Source organism: Nyctereutes procyonoides, unplaced genomic scaffold, assembly GCF_905146905.1.
Source record: "Nyctereutes procyonoides isolate TBG_1078 unplaced genomic scaffold, NYPRO_anot_genome, whole genome shotgun sequence".
In the NCBI taxonomy this organism is placed as follows: domain Eukaryota; kingdom Metazoa; phylum Chordata; class Mammalia; order Carnivora; family Canidae; genus Nyctereutes; species Nyctereutes procyonoides.
In genome coordinates, this window is record NW_026575141.1 from 1,519,097 (window position 1) to 1,535,217 (window position 16,121).

General features: G+C 39.2%; 1 protein-coding gene across 4 annotated transcripts in view; it reads right to left on the bottom strand.

Annotated features, from left to right (window-relative positions):
- The window catches only part of EXOC4 (exocyst complex component 4), a 746,310-nt gene that overhangs the window by 648,446 nt on the left and 81,743 nt on the right, over positions 1 to 16,121 (bottom strand). For all 4 annotated transcript variants that reach the window (XM_055307533.1, XM_055307534.1, XM_055307536.1 and 1 more), the window contains exon 7: positions 2,462 to 2,636. In XM_055307533.1, the coding sequence (XP_055163508.1) occupies positions 2,462 to 2,636 (175 nt within the window). The remainder of the gene's footprint in view (positions 1 to 2,461; positions 2,637 to 16,121) is intronic.

A 16,121-nucleotide genomic window follows, 5' to 3' on the forward strand; every position in this document is an offset into this window, starting at 1 on the left:
ATGTATTGGTTTTCTTTGTGTTAATGTTGCTTAGGATTTGTTGATCTTCTTGGACCTGTGGGTTTCTGTTTTTCAAAAAATTTAGAAACTTTTGGTTATGATTTCTTCTGATAATTTTTTGCCCAAGTAACTCTCTCCCTTCTCTCCCATACCTGCAACGACAAAATGTTAAACTGCAGGATACTGCTGCATTATAGACAATATGGCTTTGTTCATTTTTCTTTGCAGTCAAGCTTTCTCCCTGTGTTTCATTTTGCATCGTTCTGATTGACTCATCTTCAAGTTCTCTGATCTTTTCTTCCATAGCAGGTAATCTGAAGCTAATGCCACCTGGTGAATTTTTCATTTCAGATACTAATTTTTATCAATTTTCTTAAATCTCAAAGTTGCAGTTTTGTGTTTTTTCACAAACATAACTGTATGCTTGACACTGTGGATGGTTCACTACTGAAAATGTGGATTGTCTTACCTTAGAGTGAGTTTTGCTCTGGTAGGCAGCTTATGTACAGGTGGACCAGGCTGATGCTGTAGAGACCTGGTTATGCAAAATCTAGAGGAACCCCTACCCTACAGCCAGAACAGTCCTCTTCCTACAACATAACCTTTCTGAGGCCACATCTGAAAGTACAGGGTACTCAGCAAGTTCACCTTACTCTGGCCACTCCAACTGACTTCCAAGCATCTGGCAACATCTGGAACTGCTGTTCAACATAGTCAGTCCCACAGTGGCTGTTTTCTGCCAAGCCTTGCAGTGTATCTGCATAACTTTATATTTGTCCAAAGGCTCCAAGGCATTCTTTTTCAGATTGATGAGGCACCTCCTCTGTGCAATTCCCTCTTCTCCACCTCCACCATCCTAACCCACAGATTCCAGCTTCCTCCATATCCTCAGACTCTCATCATCTCTGCTTCCACTGCTTAGGGAGCCTGCTGCTATCTGCCTAGATTTCATTTCCCTGTGCAATGGTGTGGCAGGTGTCTCCGAGGAGGAAGCTGGAATGAATGCACTCTCTACTCTCAACTGAATGTGCTGACTGCCTGAATCTAAACGGTTTTAGATTGCTTACAACAGGAGGTAACTTCATCATGGCTAGAACCAAAAGTCCCTCATTCTATTTTTGAAATGGCTCAGGAATCCCTGGGTGGCTCAGCGGTTGAGTGCCTGCCTTTGGCCCAGGGCGTGATCCTGGAGTCTCACGATCAAGTCCCACATCAGGCTCCCTGCATGGAGCCTGTTTCTCCCTCTGCCTGTGTCTCTGCCTCTCTCTCTGTGTTTCTCATGAATAAATAAAATCTTAAAAAAAAAGATGTTAAAAAAAAAAAAGAAATGGCGTTAAAATCTATTATCTTATTTCATCCTTAAAACAAACATGGGACGTCTTGGTGGGAAAAGTACATATTTTCATGATATATCAAGATATAAAACATTAAAGAACCAGTTTCTACACAATAAGGATATTTTTATTCAAAATACAAATATTCATCAAGCACCTATTATGGACACACAGCAATAGACAAAGTGGTAAAAGGAACTCAGGGAATGTAGATGCAACCTACATTCTTTTCAATGAGTGATCAATAAAACACCTAGACTACACCAAAAAAGAAAAAAAAAAAAAAAGCCTAATGAATAAGTAACCAAGAATCCACCATTCACTCCAATAGGAGCATACCTATACTCTTGAAAATGACTACAATCTACATTCATGATTTATTTTTTCCTGCAAATACTATTTGCCATGCAAGTAATTTTATTCCTACACAGTTATATTTTTCAATTTCCTACATATACTTAATTTTTTTCATATTAGTAGGTACTATCTAACCAAGTCACTTCTATTTAGCTAGGCCAAATTTGCTTCCACTAACTGTTGAGCGTATTTCCAATCCTCATCTGTCCAAATCAAATATATTTTCCTAGCACATGGAGAGAAAACATAATAAAATTTCTAAATACCATCTCTGCAGCATCATACCAAACAGTAATATTTCTCTGATCTCCAACAAATCAAAGTGATACATTTATACTTTACAGTTATTTTCATCTCTCAAAACAAGCTCTTGACCTGTCATTTACCCCAATATATGCAAGAGATGACTGTAGGAAAATGGTCATAAAACTAAGCTACATATGTTTATAAAATACTGTTTAAAAACATCTTAATATTGATTACCTTAATGTATTACCATTTCCAGTGAAGCCAAGTACATTACAACAGAAAGCCAAACACTGTACATCCTTGATTGCTACCTATTGAGAATCTCCTAATTTTAAAGCCTGCTAAAAAAAAGTTAAAGGGTCTTTTGAAGATGATAGAAGTTGATGACATCGGCAGCCTCACCTTTAAATAGCAACACTGCTTTCTCACTGTTTATGAGTAAGGGAACATTTTTGGTGGCAGTTTTTCATTCCAATCTGTTATTTCAAACTAAGATGGCACCTTCTGTAAAAGTACTTTACCTGCAGAACATCTTGGATCTTCACCCACACGTCCGCCATATCATACAGCTTGACATCTTCCTGCTGAGTCAATGGAGCTACCACAGTGTCTTGCAGGTACCCCAGGACCACAGAGTGTGCAGTGGCTACAGCGTTAAACTTGTCAAACAGCAACTCCAGCAGTTCTAGAAGTAACCTGATGAAAAATCAGATAACATTTACATCCATACACGCACACATGCGAAGAGGGCTTTACACTGGCCCTCATGGAAACCAGCAACTGCGGAAAGAGTACATCAGATTTCCACAGACTGATTTCTAACAGTTTTATGATCGAAGCAACTTGTGAAATCTAAGCCTTAGTCTCCTCTACTATAAAAGATGATGTAAGAACTTAAAAACCAGTTGTAATGTCTCTAAATCATCAGTAGCTGCTCATGTTTCCTTTTTATCATATTTCATCGATCACCACACTACTATTTTGTATTCATATACAGTTTCTCTGAGAAATTCAGGCAGTTTTTCAGACAACAGTTCTGATGCTACACAGAACATGCTATTTCCCAGCAATAAATTGGGCACTTTGATAAGGATACTAATCCTTTTAGTCATGGAAGGCTGTGCCTACCATTCAGATGTATGGACTAAGTTGTGTGAAAAAAAAAATACACACCTGCCAAGCATTCAACTTTCACCACAGGGTGCTGCTCAGGCATCTGCATTATCTCATCTTTCATAGTGAGAGATGCTGGACACATATTATTACATCAATTTTATATACTCAAGGACACAAAATGAGGTTGCAAGGCAGCTGAGCCTAGAACAAAAGTTGATTTCCATGTTGGTGCATTTAGCCACGTATCTCTTGCTATAGTTCTAGAATGTAGATGTGTATTTAGAGATAGCTCGAAGCTTTATGTCAGGAATACCAAGTTATTCTTCTATCACTGAGCCTTACAGCTTCACTGATCACCTCGGTTTGAATCATTCTTTCCTCCCTTGAACTTGTATTTTATCCCACTTGTAAGGTAATTATATGTGGCTCATATGTGACTTAATAAGTGTGGGTCACAGGTATTTATATAGAGACATTTTACCTTCTTTCTTCATTATTAGTCTTTTGGTGTGGGAAACGGCTTTATACATCCATGTATACTTAGGAGCATTTAAAACTGTGATAAGCAAGTATTTCCTGAGTTTAATGTATACCATGAACAAGTCTGGAAAATTCTGGAATGTGACCTTTATTGTATATTGTGGGCTCTCAGTTCAGAGTTCCTAAGGAGACTTACAAACCAACCTGAAAAGTAGAAAAGGAAAGCAAAAGAGCTTGTCAGCAATGTCAATTAACAAAATTTTATTATCATAAATAAGAGGTTATAACTACAATTTCATCAAAATGTATAGCCTATTATCTATTCCTATGGCTACTTTACTACCCAATTACTATAATTAATGTGCCAGTATGGCAGCCAATAACTATCTTATGATAAAACCCTAATGTCTGACATTTTAATTTAGATGAGACAGAATCAATAAAAATTTATGTAGTACTCTCAGTTTAGAACACACATAATCCAGAAATTAAACATTGTATTTGTAAATAGGAGCCATTCTAACGTTTGGAATGATGGTTTTTGGTTTTTTTGGTTTTTGTTTTTTACTCTTTTAAAGGTCAAATCGTATTTATACTCACATATACCTGAAACAATTCTTTCTCATCTGTGTTGCTGGAGGAATTCTCAAATATTAGCAAAAGGTACAAAGGAAGATGTGTATAACCTAACAGCCAAAGTAGTTTATTTAGCATAGGGAAATGATCTGTATAAAACTGGTATCTGGCATCATACAGAGCAAATTCCTGATTAAGTGAAGGTCCTACTTTTCAAATAATGATTTAAGTACGTAAGCCAGAACCCAAGTATCAATCCAAAGGTCACAGTGCATTTTTCAATGATAGAAAACAAAATAAGAGTAGGAACACATATTAACTTTAAACACAAGTAAATTCATTTGGTGTTTGGTACTCAATAGGAAAAATCTCATTTTCTGTCATGATGGCAATTACATTGCCAAATGTCCTTACTTGACAAAATTAAAAATAACCTTATGCTATTCCTAACAGTTCTTAAAACTGAGGTGCACTGCTCAGACATCTAGAAGCCTGAGGCGCACTGCAGTCCAACTTCCCTCAATGGCATGAAGTTCCAGGTACCGGTCTACAAACCAACAATGAAGCAGAAAACACTGGAAAAGTAGTGGCTGCTCTGAATGGAAGGGTGCTGCTGTCTGGTCACCTCCAGTGCCACCAAGCACCATGACTTTACACCTTGACTAGCACTCAAGCACAAGAGCAATTCAGCAACTCAGGACAGTGCTCTATTTATTAAAAGAGACGCAGCAGGGGACTGAGGTTTCAGATGAGATTTGTGGTATCTATTAATATCATGGAAACAGCAAATTGTTTGATAAAATGCTAACACAGTGCCAGCTTCTCTCAGTCCTGGTCGATCAAGGCCAAGGTAGACCTGTCGTAGTATGACCATCGTAGCCATAAGACAGGGAAGAAAGAAGGGAGGAGACAGGCCAGAAGGAGAGAGAGTCTACTTGCAGCTCTACCTGCATTTGAAACGTCAACCCATTTCAAAGAGTGGGACATTCGCTCCTGCTTTACACAGCACAAGCAGGGCAATATTAATAAAACCCACAGTTCTTATAGTACAATTAAAGAATTTTATGCCACAGTTGATACCAACAAGAAAGTGAAAAGACAACCCACAAAATGGGTGAAAATATTTGAAAATCATTGATCTGATGAAAGATTTGTATCTAGCTTATCTAGAGATTTCTTATAACTCATAATAAAAAAGATGAATAACCAAACTCTAAAATGGATAAAGGTTTTGATTATATTTCTCCAAAGAAGGTATCCGAATAACCAATAGGCAAATAAAAGACATCCAACCTCACTGACTATCAGAGAAATTCAAGTCAAAACCACAAGATACCATTTCAGCCCATTGGGATAGCTATATCCAAATAGGCAAGTGATAAAAAGTGTTGTTGAGAATGTAGAGAGAAAATGGAACTCTCAATACAGTACTGGTGGGAACGTAAAATGGTACAGCTGCTCTGGAAACCAGTCTGGCAGTTCCCCAAAACATGAAACATACAGTTCAGGAATTCCATTCCTAGGTATATCCACAAGAGAAATGAAAACATACATGTGCATGGTGCACGGAAACCTGTACACAGATGCTCACAGCAGCATTATTCCTAGGAGTAAAATATTCTAATAGTAAAGTTGTAAAAATGGACATAATCCAAATGTCCATCAACTCATACTCATAAATGGACAAAAAAATATTGTATATTTTGTATAACACATTATTTTTTGGCTATCAAAAGGAATGAAGTGCTGGAACACATGACAACATGGGTGAATCTTGAAAATGTGCCAAGTAAGAAAGTCACAGAAGACTACATATTTTATGATCCTATTTATATAAAGTACCCAGAATAGGCAAATTAGAGAGAAAGAAAATATATTCATAGCTACTTAGTGGTAGAACTGACTACTAATGCATATGGGGTTTATTTTGTTTGGGTGGGGGGACTAGACTGTTCTGGAACTGGACAGTGGTGGTTGCACAACCTGTGCATACACTAAAAGCCAGAGTTGGACACTTACAATGGATGAACTCTGTTGTATGTGAATTATATCTCAATCTGCCTATTTTTTAAAAAAGGTTTTATTTATTTATTCATGAGAGACACAGAGAGAGGCAGAGACACAACACAGGCAGAGGGAGAAGAAGGCTCCATGCAGGGAGCCCAACATGGGGACCCAGTTCCAGAACCCCAGGATCACACCCTGGGCTGAAAGTGGCTAAACCGCTCAGCTAAACCGCTGAGCCACCTGGGCTGCCCCAATCTGTCTATTTTAAAAAGAAACTCATCAGCTATGGCATTGAGTAAGGACAGCAGGGCCCAACATCTCCCCTGTGTATAAAGAAACTATATAAAACGTGAAAAAGGAAACTGATGTCTCAAAAAGCAAAGTATTATGAAAGCAGATTCCTTTGGACTCTTACTACAGGAGGACATTAGCTTTTCTCTTTTGGTTTACTTGCTGTAAAGTTTGTTCTTCTCACTAACATAAGTAACCTGTAAGAAATCAAAAGATTCACGTTATTTCCCAGCATCGATAATTCCTGAATTTTTTAATGAAAGAAATCTAGATTCTCCAAAGTATTAATTAATACCTACTCTAGAGTTCTCAGTGAACTGCTGGAAGAAGCACAGCAGAACATGGATTGGACCAGAGAGAGGGAAGAGAGTTCTATGCTCCCCCCGGCCCCTTCTGGGTTTCTAGATTAAGCAACTCTGAAGATGATGGTTATCTTTCCCAAGAGTGAGAGCATTCAAGTCAAGATAGAGATTTGGAAGAAGATATGTTGGGTTTAGATCTGGTTATGTTCAAGGTGTTACGTATTTAAGCACTTGGATATGCAAATCTGGAGCTCAGGGGAGAGACCGACACTGGAAATTTTTAAAGTGATAAATATTTGAGAGGATGAGATCACTCGGGGGTAATATGCAGTTAGTAAGGCAAGCAAGGTCCACGGCCAATACTTCCCAAAATAGTAGCATTGAAAAGATGGTTAGGAAGTAGCTAGGGAAGAAGGATGAAGCCAGGAAAGAAATTGGGGAAGATAAAGGAGAAGAGGATATCCACTGTCAAGGCTACACTGAGGTCAGAGAAGGTAAAGACAGAGAATCATAAAACTCACAGGTCCCATGACCTTGACAAGAGGATTGCAGAGGGGCGCTAGAAGCTGACCCCCACAACAGTGGGATGAGGAGTGAATGGCTAATAAGGAAAAAGAAACCAAAGTCAAAACACATTCTCTGCAAACACCATTCCTCACCAGCATATGCAGTCCTTAAAAAAGAAAAAGTAAAACGACTCTCTCCTGAAGCATCAAAGGATAAGAGAGATTGGGAATCACTCACAGAAATAGGACATAAATCCACACTAGTCTGGCCCAATTAAAGGCACCAAAAGCAACTGAAACAGGATGAATATTCATAGCCACTCTCCAACTGCCCACACAGCTCTAGATGCAGGAAACAAGTGTTTGCCTTCAGCTGCAGACACGCTTGGGGTCACCCAAACACACAAAACCCCGCTAAAATTATTCCCCCGCTCCCACCACCCAGTTTAAATAAATAAAAGAAAGAAAATATCCCACTGTGGTTGGCTCAGTTGCTTACATCATTTCAGGCTCAAGGTCTTCACCACTGATCTAGAAGACAAGAGCAGCAGAATCGTGAAGTAGAAGTAAGAGACATGACAAGAAAAGGCCTCTCACACGAAGAAGCCTTAAGAACCTCAGAGACTAAAATTTCAACTATTGCCATTTCCACCCTTCGGGGAAAAAGCACACAGATTCTCTCACCCGCACCATAGAGGTTACTTCTGTAGCCACAAAATATTATGCACTAACAGCAATACAACGTCAGAGTTGGCGCAAAGGGAAGTACTAGCCCTGGGATAGCAAGACAGTCTAAATGGCATGGCCGTGATGCCAGCTCTCTGCTGCGTGCCCCCGGGGCCCTGAAGATATCATGAGGACTTCCAGATCATAGGTTCCTCAAATACAAACTTCTGTCACAATGTCCTGATCACAGGTAGTGAGAATCACATGCAAAAATGGATATAAAAGTATACAAGAAAAGCAAACCTGAAACAACAGTGAATTGTTTTCTGTACCTGTAAGAGTTACCATCTGAAACGGTGTGTGGGAAAGAGTCACAGGAGATGCTCCAGATGTCTCCATAGCTCAGCCCCATCTGTCATTCCTACAGTTTGGTTAGTAAAGCCCCTCCGTTGGTCAAATACACCAGCAACATTTCTGGAAAACTCCCACTTTAATTTAGTTGGATTTGGGGTCTGTCACTGCTAACTGATGGAGGCCTAACTGACAGAGTAAGAGCCAATTCCTTCATTCCTCTGGGATTCTACACTCCCTCCAAAAAAAACCCAGAAGCTCACTGTGGCCCCTTTGAGTGGTGATAAGCATGCATGGCCTCCTGGGCCAGAAAGTAAGGATAGGGTGTGTGGTTTATGCCTCCTTGTAACCACATGTCTCCCCCAACACAAGGCCCAATGCCTAGAATGGAGGAAACTGTCAAATTCTGTGTGTGCCTGAGTTCATAAGACAATGAATGAGCAATGCAGGGTGACTGCAATATTAGGAGAAGTCTAGGATCAGAGACACTGACCTGGGGTCCTCGGCACGGGGCTGGTGGCTCAAGCTGTCAGAATGAAGGAGAGGGCTCTAAAATGGTAGGGCTGACATAGGAGGAGGAAGAGGACATGGACTCCAACAAAGACCAGTGCGCCAACAGCAGCCACACTGAGTACAAGCCAGGCCCTGTGTGAGGTGCTATACTTGGATTATCTCATTTAAATCTTTGAGGAAGGTATGGCTTTTAACCCCATATCATAGACAAGGAAACTACAACTATAATGTAGATAAGGTTCAAACAAAGGCCCCAATTTTAGAGGATGTTCCCTTTAAGGGGTATTAGGAAAAAAGGAAGTCGTTTTTTTTTAAAAAAGAGGCTGGGAGGAGCCTTGGTGGCTCAGTTGATTAAGCTTCTAACTCTTGGTTTCAGCTCAGGTGATGATCTCAGGGTAGGGAGGTTGAGCTCTGTGCTTGGCAGGAAGTCTGCCTCAGAGTCTCCTTCTCCCTCTGCCCCTCCCCCTGCTCTCATGTGCTCCTCTTTCTCAAATAAATAAATAAATCTTTAGAAAAAAGGAAAAGGAAAAGAAAAGGAAAAGAAAAAGGTAGGTAGGTAGGAGGAAGGGAGACCAAAGACATATCAGTATAGTCCAATGCCAAGGAAACCAAGGCTGGAAAAATTTTCAATAGAACTTTCTATACTGACTCTACCTTCACACTGTAAACGAGTTTTTACCCCTGGTATTCTACTAAAACAACTCTTGCAAAAGTCTCCAACAGTCATCTTCTTCCATCTAGAAGACACTCTTTGGCCCTTATTTAAATAAGTACGGGCACTTGTTTCTACTGACTACTCAATCCTCCTTGGAACACTGCCACTGGTCCCACTGGTCCACAACCCTAAACTCTTCAGCTTTCCTTCTACCTCTCTGGTGGCTCCTCAGGAACCTCTTCCTCAGCCCATTCCTGGAATGCTGTGAATTCTCTTCCCAATCCTCATACTCTCTCTGGTGAGCTCACTCAGCAGTCTTCAACATTCCACCCACAAATGACTCCTACATGTATTCTCTGGCCGGACCACTCTCCTGAGCTCTGGACCTCAAACCTCACACGACTTATACAGAACTCATCCTATCGCTCCCCAAACCTACTCCTCCATGGTCCCTACAGCAGTGAATGGTACCATTTGTCCCAGCAAATCACCTCCACCTCCCTTCCCTACTCAAGTCCAATCAATCAGTCACCATGTTCCTCTACTTCTACCTCTTTACTATCTTGCAGATGGACTGCTTCCCCCCATTGCCTGGTTACTCTGCTAATTCAGGCCATATCACGCACTAAAACAGCCCTCCACTGGTCTGCTTTCCTCCAGTCCTTGCCTCTACCTCTCTAGACCATATACTCATTAAGGGTAAGGAACTTGTGTCCAACTTATCACTCTATTCCAGTATTTGTCATAATGTTCAGCATATGATGATAGCCAATAAATACTAGTTGAAAGAATGAAAAAATTAGCCACCTGGGTAGCTCAATGGTTCAGCATCTGCCTTTGGCTCAGGTCATGATGCCAAGGTCCTGGGATCGAGTCCTGCATCGGGCTCCCCTTGAAGAGCCTGCTTCTCCCTCTGCCTATGTCTCTGCCTCTCTCTCTCATAAATAAATAAAATCTTTAAAAAAAAAAAAAAGAAAAGAAAAAGAAAAATTGAGCTCCAGCAGATGGGAGAGCTATAAGCCTGGTTATTGATAATAAGGTGAAAAAATCTGTTACATATTATAATCTCCTGGTTTTAGAAGCCCATAATAAAAACATATTTCACAGATAACTATCCTCTCAAACACATAACCTTATCAACCCTAACATGAAAATCAAAAGTATAGTTCAAGCTGAAAGATACAAGCACTTAGAGCTAACTTTAATAATACTGTAGTAAAATCTACTTGGTGTGAAAAAAAAAAAACCACCACGGAAGGGTCTAATTCAAGAATTTGTTCTTTAAACATACATCCAATTACCTAGCAAGTTTTGAAAACAGCTCTTGTATAAGTTAAATGTTACTTATTTTCCAGATCTTCTACTAACTTCCCACTTGCAGCTCCCCAATCTGTCTCATCTTCAAGAAACAGAAGAAGAAAATGTTGAGGAACAGGTACAAGGTTGGACAAGGAGTGTATATGGTATAAAGTTGTATCATCAAGTTGTGAAAAATGTTCAATATTTAAGGTGAGATATGACTATCTGAATCTAAATTTAACATCCAGGGAACCCTGAATTAGTCATTTGGCTGGAAAACCCAGGTTTGCAGCCAAGAAACTGCCTTAGTTGGTCACGAGGCAAAGACACACACACAAAGTAGAAAATCAGTTCCGTTCTACTACTTATCTGCTGAGACTTTAATATCAGGGTTCTCCATTTCCCCACTGACAGATAATGGCAAAAACCACAGACTATGCTCTAAGAGATAAGAAAACACTGAACTCTGAGCTTGGGTCTTACATGAAAAATTAAAGGAAATCAATCATCAATTATTTCCTATCAAAGTGGTCTTAGCTTTACATGTCTCTACCTCACATACATGGTTTCATATTAAGCCTGGCTGAGCTAGTATTTTTCATTTCAAACAGGACAGAGATCCCATTTAATCTTCAGGGTTATCTAACACCTACTTTTCAAGGGGGCAGAGATAAGTTTTGCCACTTATTAATAACAATCTTCATGTAAAAAGAAGTTACTATTTGAGGAATGCTGACTAATTCTCCATCTGCATGATGAAAAGAACAGGAAAAAACTATTAGCAATGTAGAAAGAAACAGAGCAAAAATAAAAAGCTCACTGAAACGGGCGCTGGGTAACTTTCTTCCTGTGTCACTTCCCAACTTGCCAAGTCAGCCTCTCATGCTCAGTTCCTGAATGCTGGGTAGATGACCCAGTAAGTTTTTAATTCTAATGGATGGCAAACTAGTGACTAAGATTAGAAAACAGACCCAGGCCTTCTTCCTTTTAAAGTATTAGTATCATTCTTTCAAATGTCTTTCCCAGGATAACCTCAACAGAAGGTGCTGGGAATACCAGAAGCCATATGCAGAAGAGTGAAGCCGGATCACAATCTCACACCATACACAAAAGTCAACTCTAAATGGGTAAAGGACTCGAATGTAGAACCTGAAACCACAAAACTCTTAGAAGAAAACAGAGGTAAGATCCTCGATATCAGACTTGGCAATAATTTTTTGGAGTTGACACCAAAAGCAAAGGCAGCAAAAGCAAAACCAACAAGTGAGGCTGCATCAAATTAAAAAGCTTCAGCACAGCAAAGGAAACCATCAATAAAATGAGAAGCAACCCACAAAATGGAACAAAATGTTTGTAAATGACAGAGGTGCCCAGGTGGTTCAGTCAGTTAAGTGTCTGACTTCAGCTCAGGTCCTGATCTTGGGGTCCTGGGATCAAGCCCCATGTCAGGATCCCCACTCAGCTTCCCCCTCTCCCTTTGACTCTACACCTTTCTACTCGCTCATGCACTTGGGCATTCTCTGTCTCAAACAAAATCTTAAAAAAATATATGTATTTGTAAATGATACATCTGATAAAGAGTTAATATGTAAAATATATAAAGAACTCACACAATTCAGGAATAACAAAAAGGCACATACACACAATCTAATTTAAAAACTAGGCAGAGAACTAAAGAAGACATTTTTCCAAAGAAGATATACAAATGGCCAAAAGGTACAGAAAATGGTGCTCAGCATCACTCATTATCAGGGAAATGCAAATCAAAACCAAAATGAGATACAACCTCACACCTGTTAGAGCGCCTATCACCGAATGACAAAAAACAAGTGTTGGCAAGGACATGGAGAGAAGGGAATCCTTGTGCTCTGGTTGGTTGGCAATGTTAACTGGTACAGCCCCTATGAAAAATAGTGGGGGGGGGGTCCCTCAATAAATTAAAAATGCAACTACCTTATGATCTAGCAATCCAACATCTGGGTATATATTCCAAAATAAATGAAAACAGGACCTCAAAAAGATTCTGAGCTCTCATGGTCATTGCTCATAAGAGCTAAAATAGGAAAACAAGTGCCCATCAGTGGAAGAATGGATAAAGAAAATGTGGTACATATGCACGTGTATATATACACATGTACACACACACACGTATATCAACGTACCATGGAATACGATTTAGCCACAAGAAAGAGGGACATCTTGTCATTTGTGACAACACGGATGAAACCTAAGGGTATCAGGGTAGGTGAAATAAGTCAAGCAAATACTGTATGTTCTCACACACATGGAATTTAAAAAAGCCAAACTCAAAGAAACAGACTAGAATGGTGGTTGCCAGGGGCTGGAGGTGGAGAAAATGCAGAGCTGGTCAAACAAAACAAACTTTCAGTTATAAGACAAATAAGCCTGGGTAATGTTTAGCGTGATGACTACAGTTAATAGCATATTATAGACTTGAAGGTAGCTAAGAGTAGATCTTAAGTTCTCACCACAACAAAGAGATGGTAATTAATTGATGTGGTGCAGTTATTAGCTAATGCTACAGACAGGAATCATTTTTGCAATATATAAGAGCGTCCAATCAACATGTTCTACACCTTAAACTTGTGCAATGCTGTATGTCAATTATACCTCACCAAAGCTAGGGGGGGAAATGCCTCTCCCCCATCCCAAAACATTTCATCATAGTGGAACATTAGAAAAATTATCCATAAATCCACTTCTCAGAGATAACTAAAGATGTTAGATATGTATTTTTAATACAAGAATGTGCTGGGTCTCTAGGGAAACTGCTTAGGTATCTAAGTCATCAGTTTAATTCTCAGGTGAGCTAATTAAGATTTATTTACTCTGTGGTTGCTGATCACATTTCTTAACATGTCCAGCTATCTCTGAGAGGCCTGTCATTGATCACAATGTGGGGAGTCTAAGTAAAAGAATGGATATGTCAGTGCAAATACTGTCCTTCTCCAGTGGAAAAACAAAACCAGGCCCAGGCCCAGGCCAGGAGTTAGGAGTGTCATTTTTACGTAAGACAGAAGGCAAAGTTACATGATGGAAAGAGACTACTTCTACTCTTGATTCCACCACCACCAAGCGTTGTGAACTGTCAAATTATCTTGGCTTTCACATTTCCCTGAGTACATCTGGGGTTTATAATAATGCCCGTACCTGTGACAAGGCCAAAAGTGAGGCTCCCTCAGGTGAGGTACCAGATGACAAACTGCTTTGCAAAGCCTAAATGCTACAAAAGTAGAATTCACAAACATTGACATGCATGAGAATTACCTAAGGAATAGACTCCTGTAGGCCCTGCACCCAGAGATTCCAATTTAATCACCCCTCCATTTCTAACTTTCAAACGACTGATCTTTAGACCCGGCTACTGTAAGTATGCAGAGATTTTTTTAAAACTCACTTCCTCTTATTATAAAATTACCTTCTTAGCACCTTTTTCTTACTCATTCATTAAACTTCTTGGGCATTTACTATGCACCCAGCCCTCGATCAGGCTGCAAACACAAAGTTAAGCCCCCTTTTACAAACTCACAGTCCAGTCTGATTAGAGACTGTGATAATGGAATGGGAGAGGAGTTAGAAGAGCCTCTATGGTATGAAATACAGTCTAAGATACACACGACGATGCTTTAATCCCATCTAACACAACCCTAAACATCAGCAGGGGAAGGCTGTCATTTGACACAAGTTTGTTATTTGTGTGTTTGTACAATAAAACTAATGTCAGTTTGAACGTAGGATACTTTCTAGGTCTAACACCAAGATTTGCACAGGAAAAAAAAGACCTAAGATAGCTCCCACTATCTGCCAAATTGAGAAGGGAACCCGATGCAGCATGAAGGCTCACACTTGAATGTTATCAATAACCTATGAAACAGATTTTATCTGCCATTCCCTTAACTCGTATGATCTATGATCTCTAATTCAAACCCGCGATACCATGCAAAATAAAAGAATTCAAAAGCAGGTTTTGTTGTGTGAGTGCTGTGTTTTTAACTCTGACAAATATAAGTGAAGATTTATACACTGTAATATTTAGACCTGTCCTGTTTAACGAAACACCCTTTCTCTGAAGACTCTAACCCAAGAACAATACAGAATCAGAAAGACAGCTGTCCAATTTCACGTTTACAAGAGAGTAAAGAACATTACTAACATTACTACTTCATTGGATGTGTTATGAAGCTCTTGCCAATTAATTTATTGATTCTTACTAGGATATCCATAGATTTGGAACCTGTACTACCTTCCATGGTAATAAATTTTATGTTCTAGTTAACAACTGGTATATTAAATCCCACATGTGAAGAATCAACCACTTTCATTTGTTCTAAAAATACTACAATAAAGCTGCGGGGGATATGTTCTAGTTGAAAGTAGTGGAATTTCTTCTGTATGTCGTCGGTTCATCCTATTCGTACCCTTCAGTATTTAACAGTTGAGTGTATTTAAAGCATGTTCTCACTGATATGTGTAATCAAAAGTAGAGATTTAATCAAATGATATCATAATCACTGAAGTTAAATTTACTTGCTTCCCACTTGCTTTGATTTGAATTAACTCTACTCATCTAAATTACATCAAAGCCCTCCCTGATTCCAAGCATGTCCAGGTGCTACATGCAGTGCTTGGGAATGGCTACAAGAAGCCACAAGGACAACTGCTTGACCTTGCTTCAAAGCTGCTCTTAAGTGACTTTTTGGTCAAATAAAACAACCAATCTCACAAAATCCTACATTTCAGAGACTTACGGAGAAAGAAAACTAATAGAAAAAGAAAAAAATGAAAGGAAATGCTACTTATTTGAAAAAGACACACATCCCTGAGTCCAGCCACAGGTCTTAAAAAAAAAGGGGGGGGAAGTGTTTAATTTATTTGTCTTTTCATAAACACTGCATTTGTACTACAAAACTAATCTTGGGGACTGAGCCTTTAGACTGACTCATAGAACCACTTTGTAAGAATGCCCTATTTTATCAATATGCCCTATTCCAAATTCTGGACTCTGAGTTTTAAAAATATCCTTAAAGCTTATTTTTTTCAACTTTTATAGCCGTAATTCAATGATTTCTGCAAACCTACCAGCCTTCACTGACTGACAAACCAGGGAAAAAAAAGTTTTATGAAATGAGACAAATACCAACCTTGAAAAAAAAATGACTATAAAGTAAATGATTCAGCATTAGAATGATTCAGCAAGCATTCAGCTAACACTGACAATAAACTATGAGGTAGATACATAGGAGGCAGAAATGAAAGGGGCATACAGCCCGCTGTAATACAGTTCAGTGCTACATCTGTTTAAAAGTGGTGTGGGCACTCCTTGAGATTCTAGATATATCAAAGACATAAATATTAAAAATGAGACTATATAAATCCTTGAAAAAAGTTGAGAAATTTT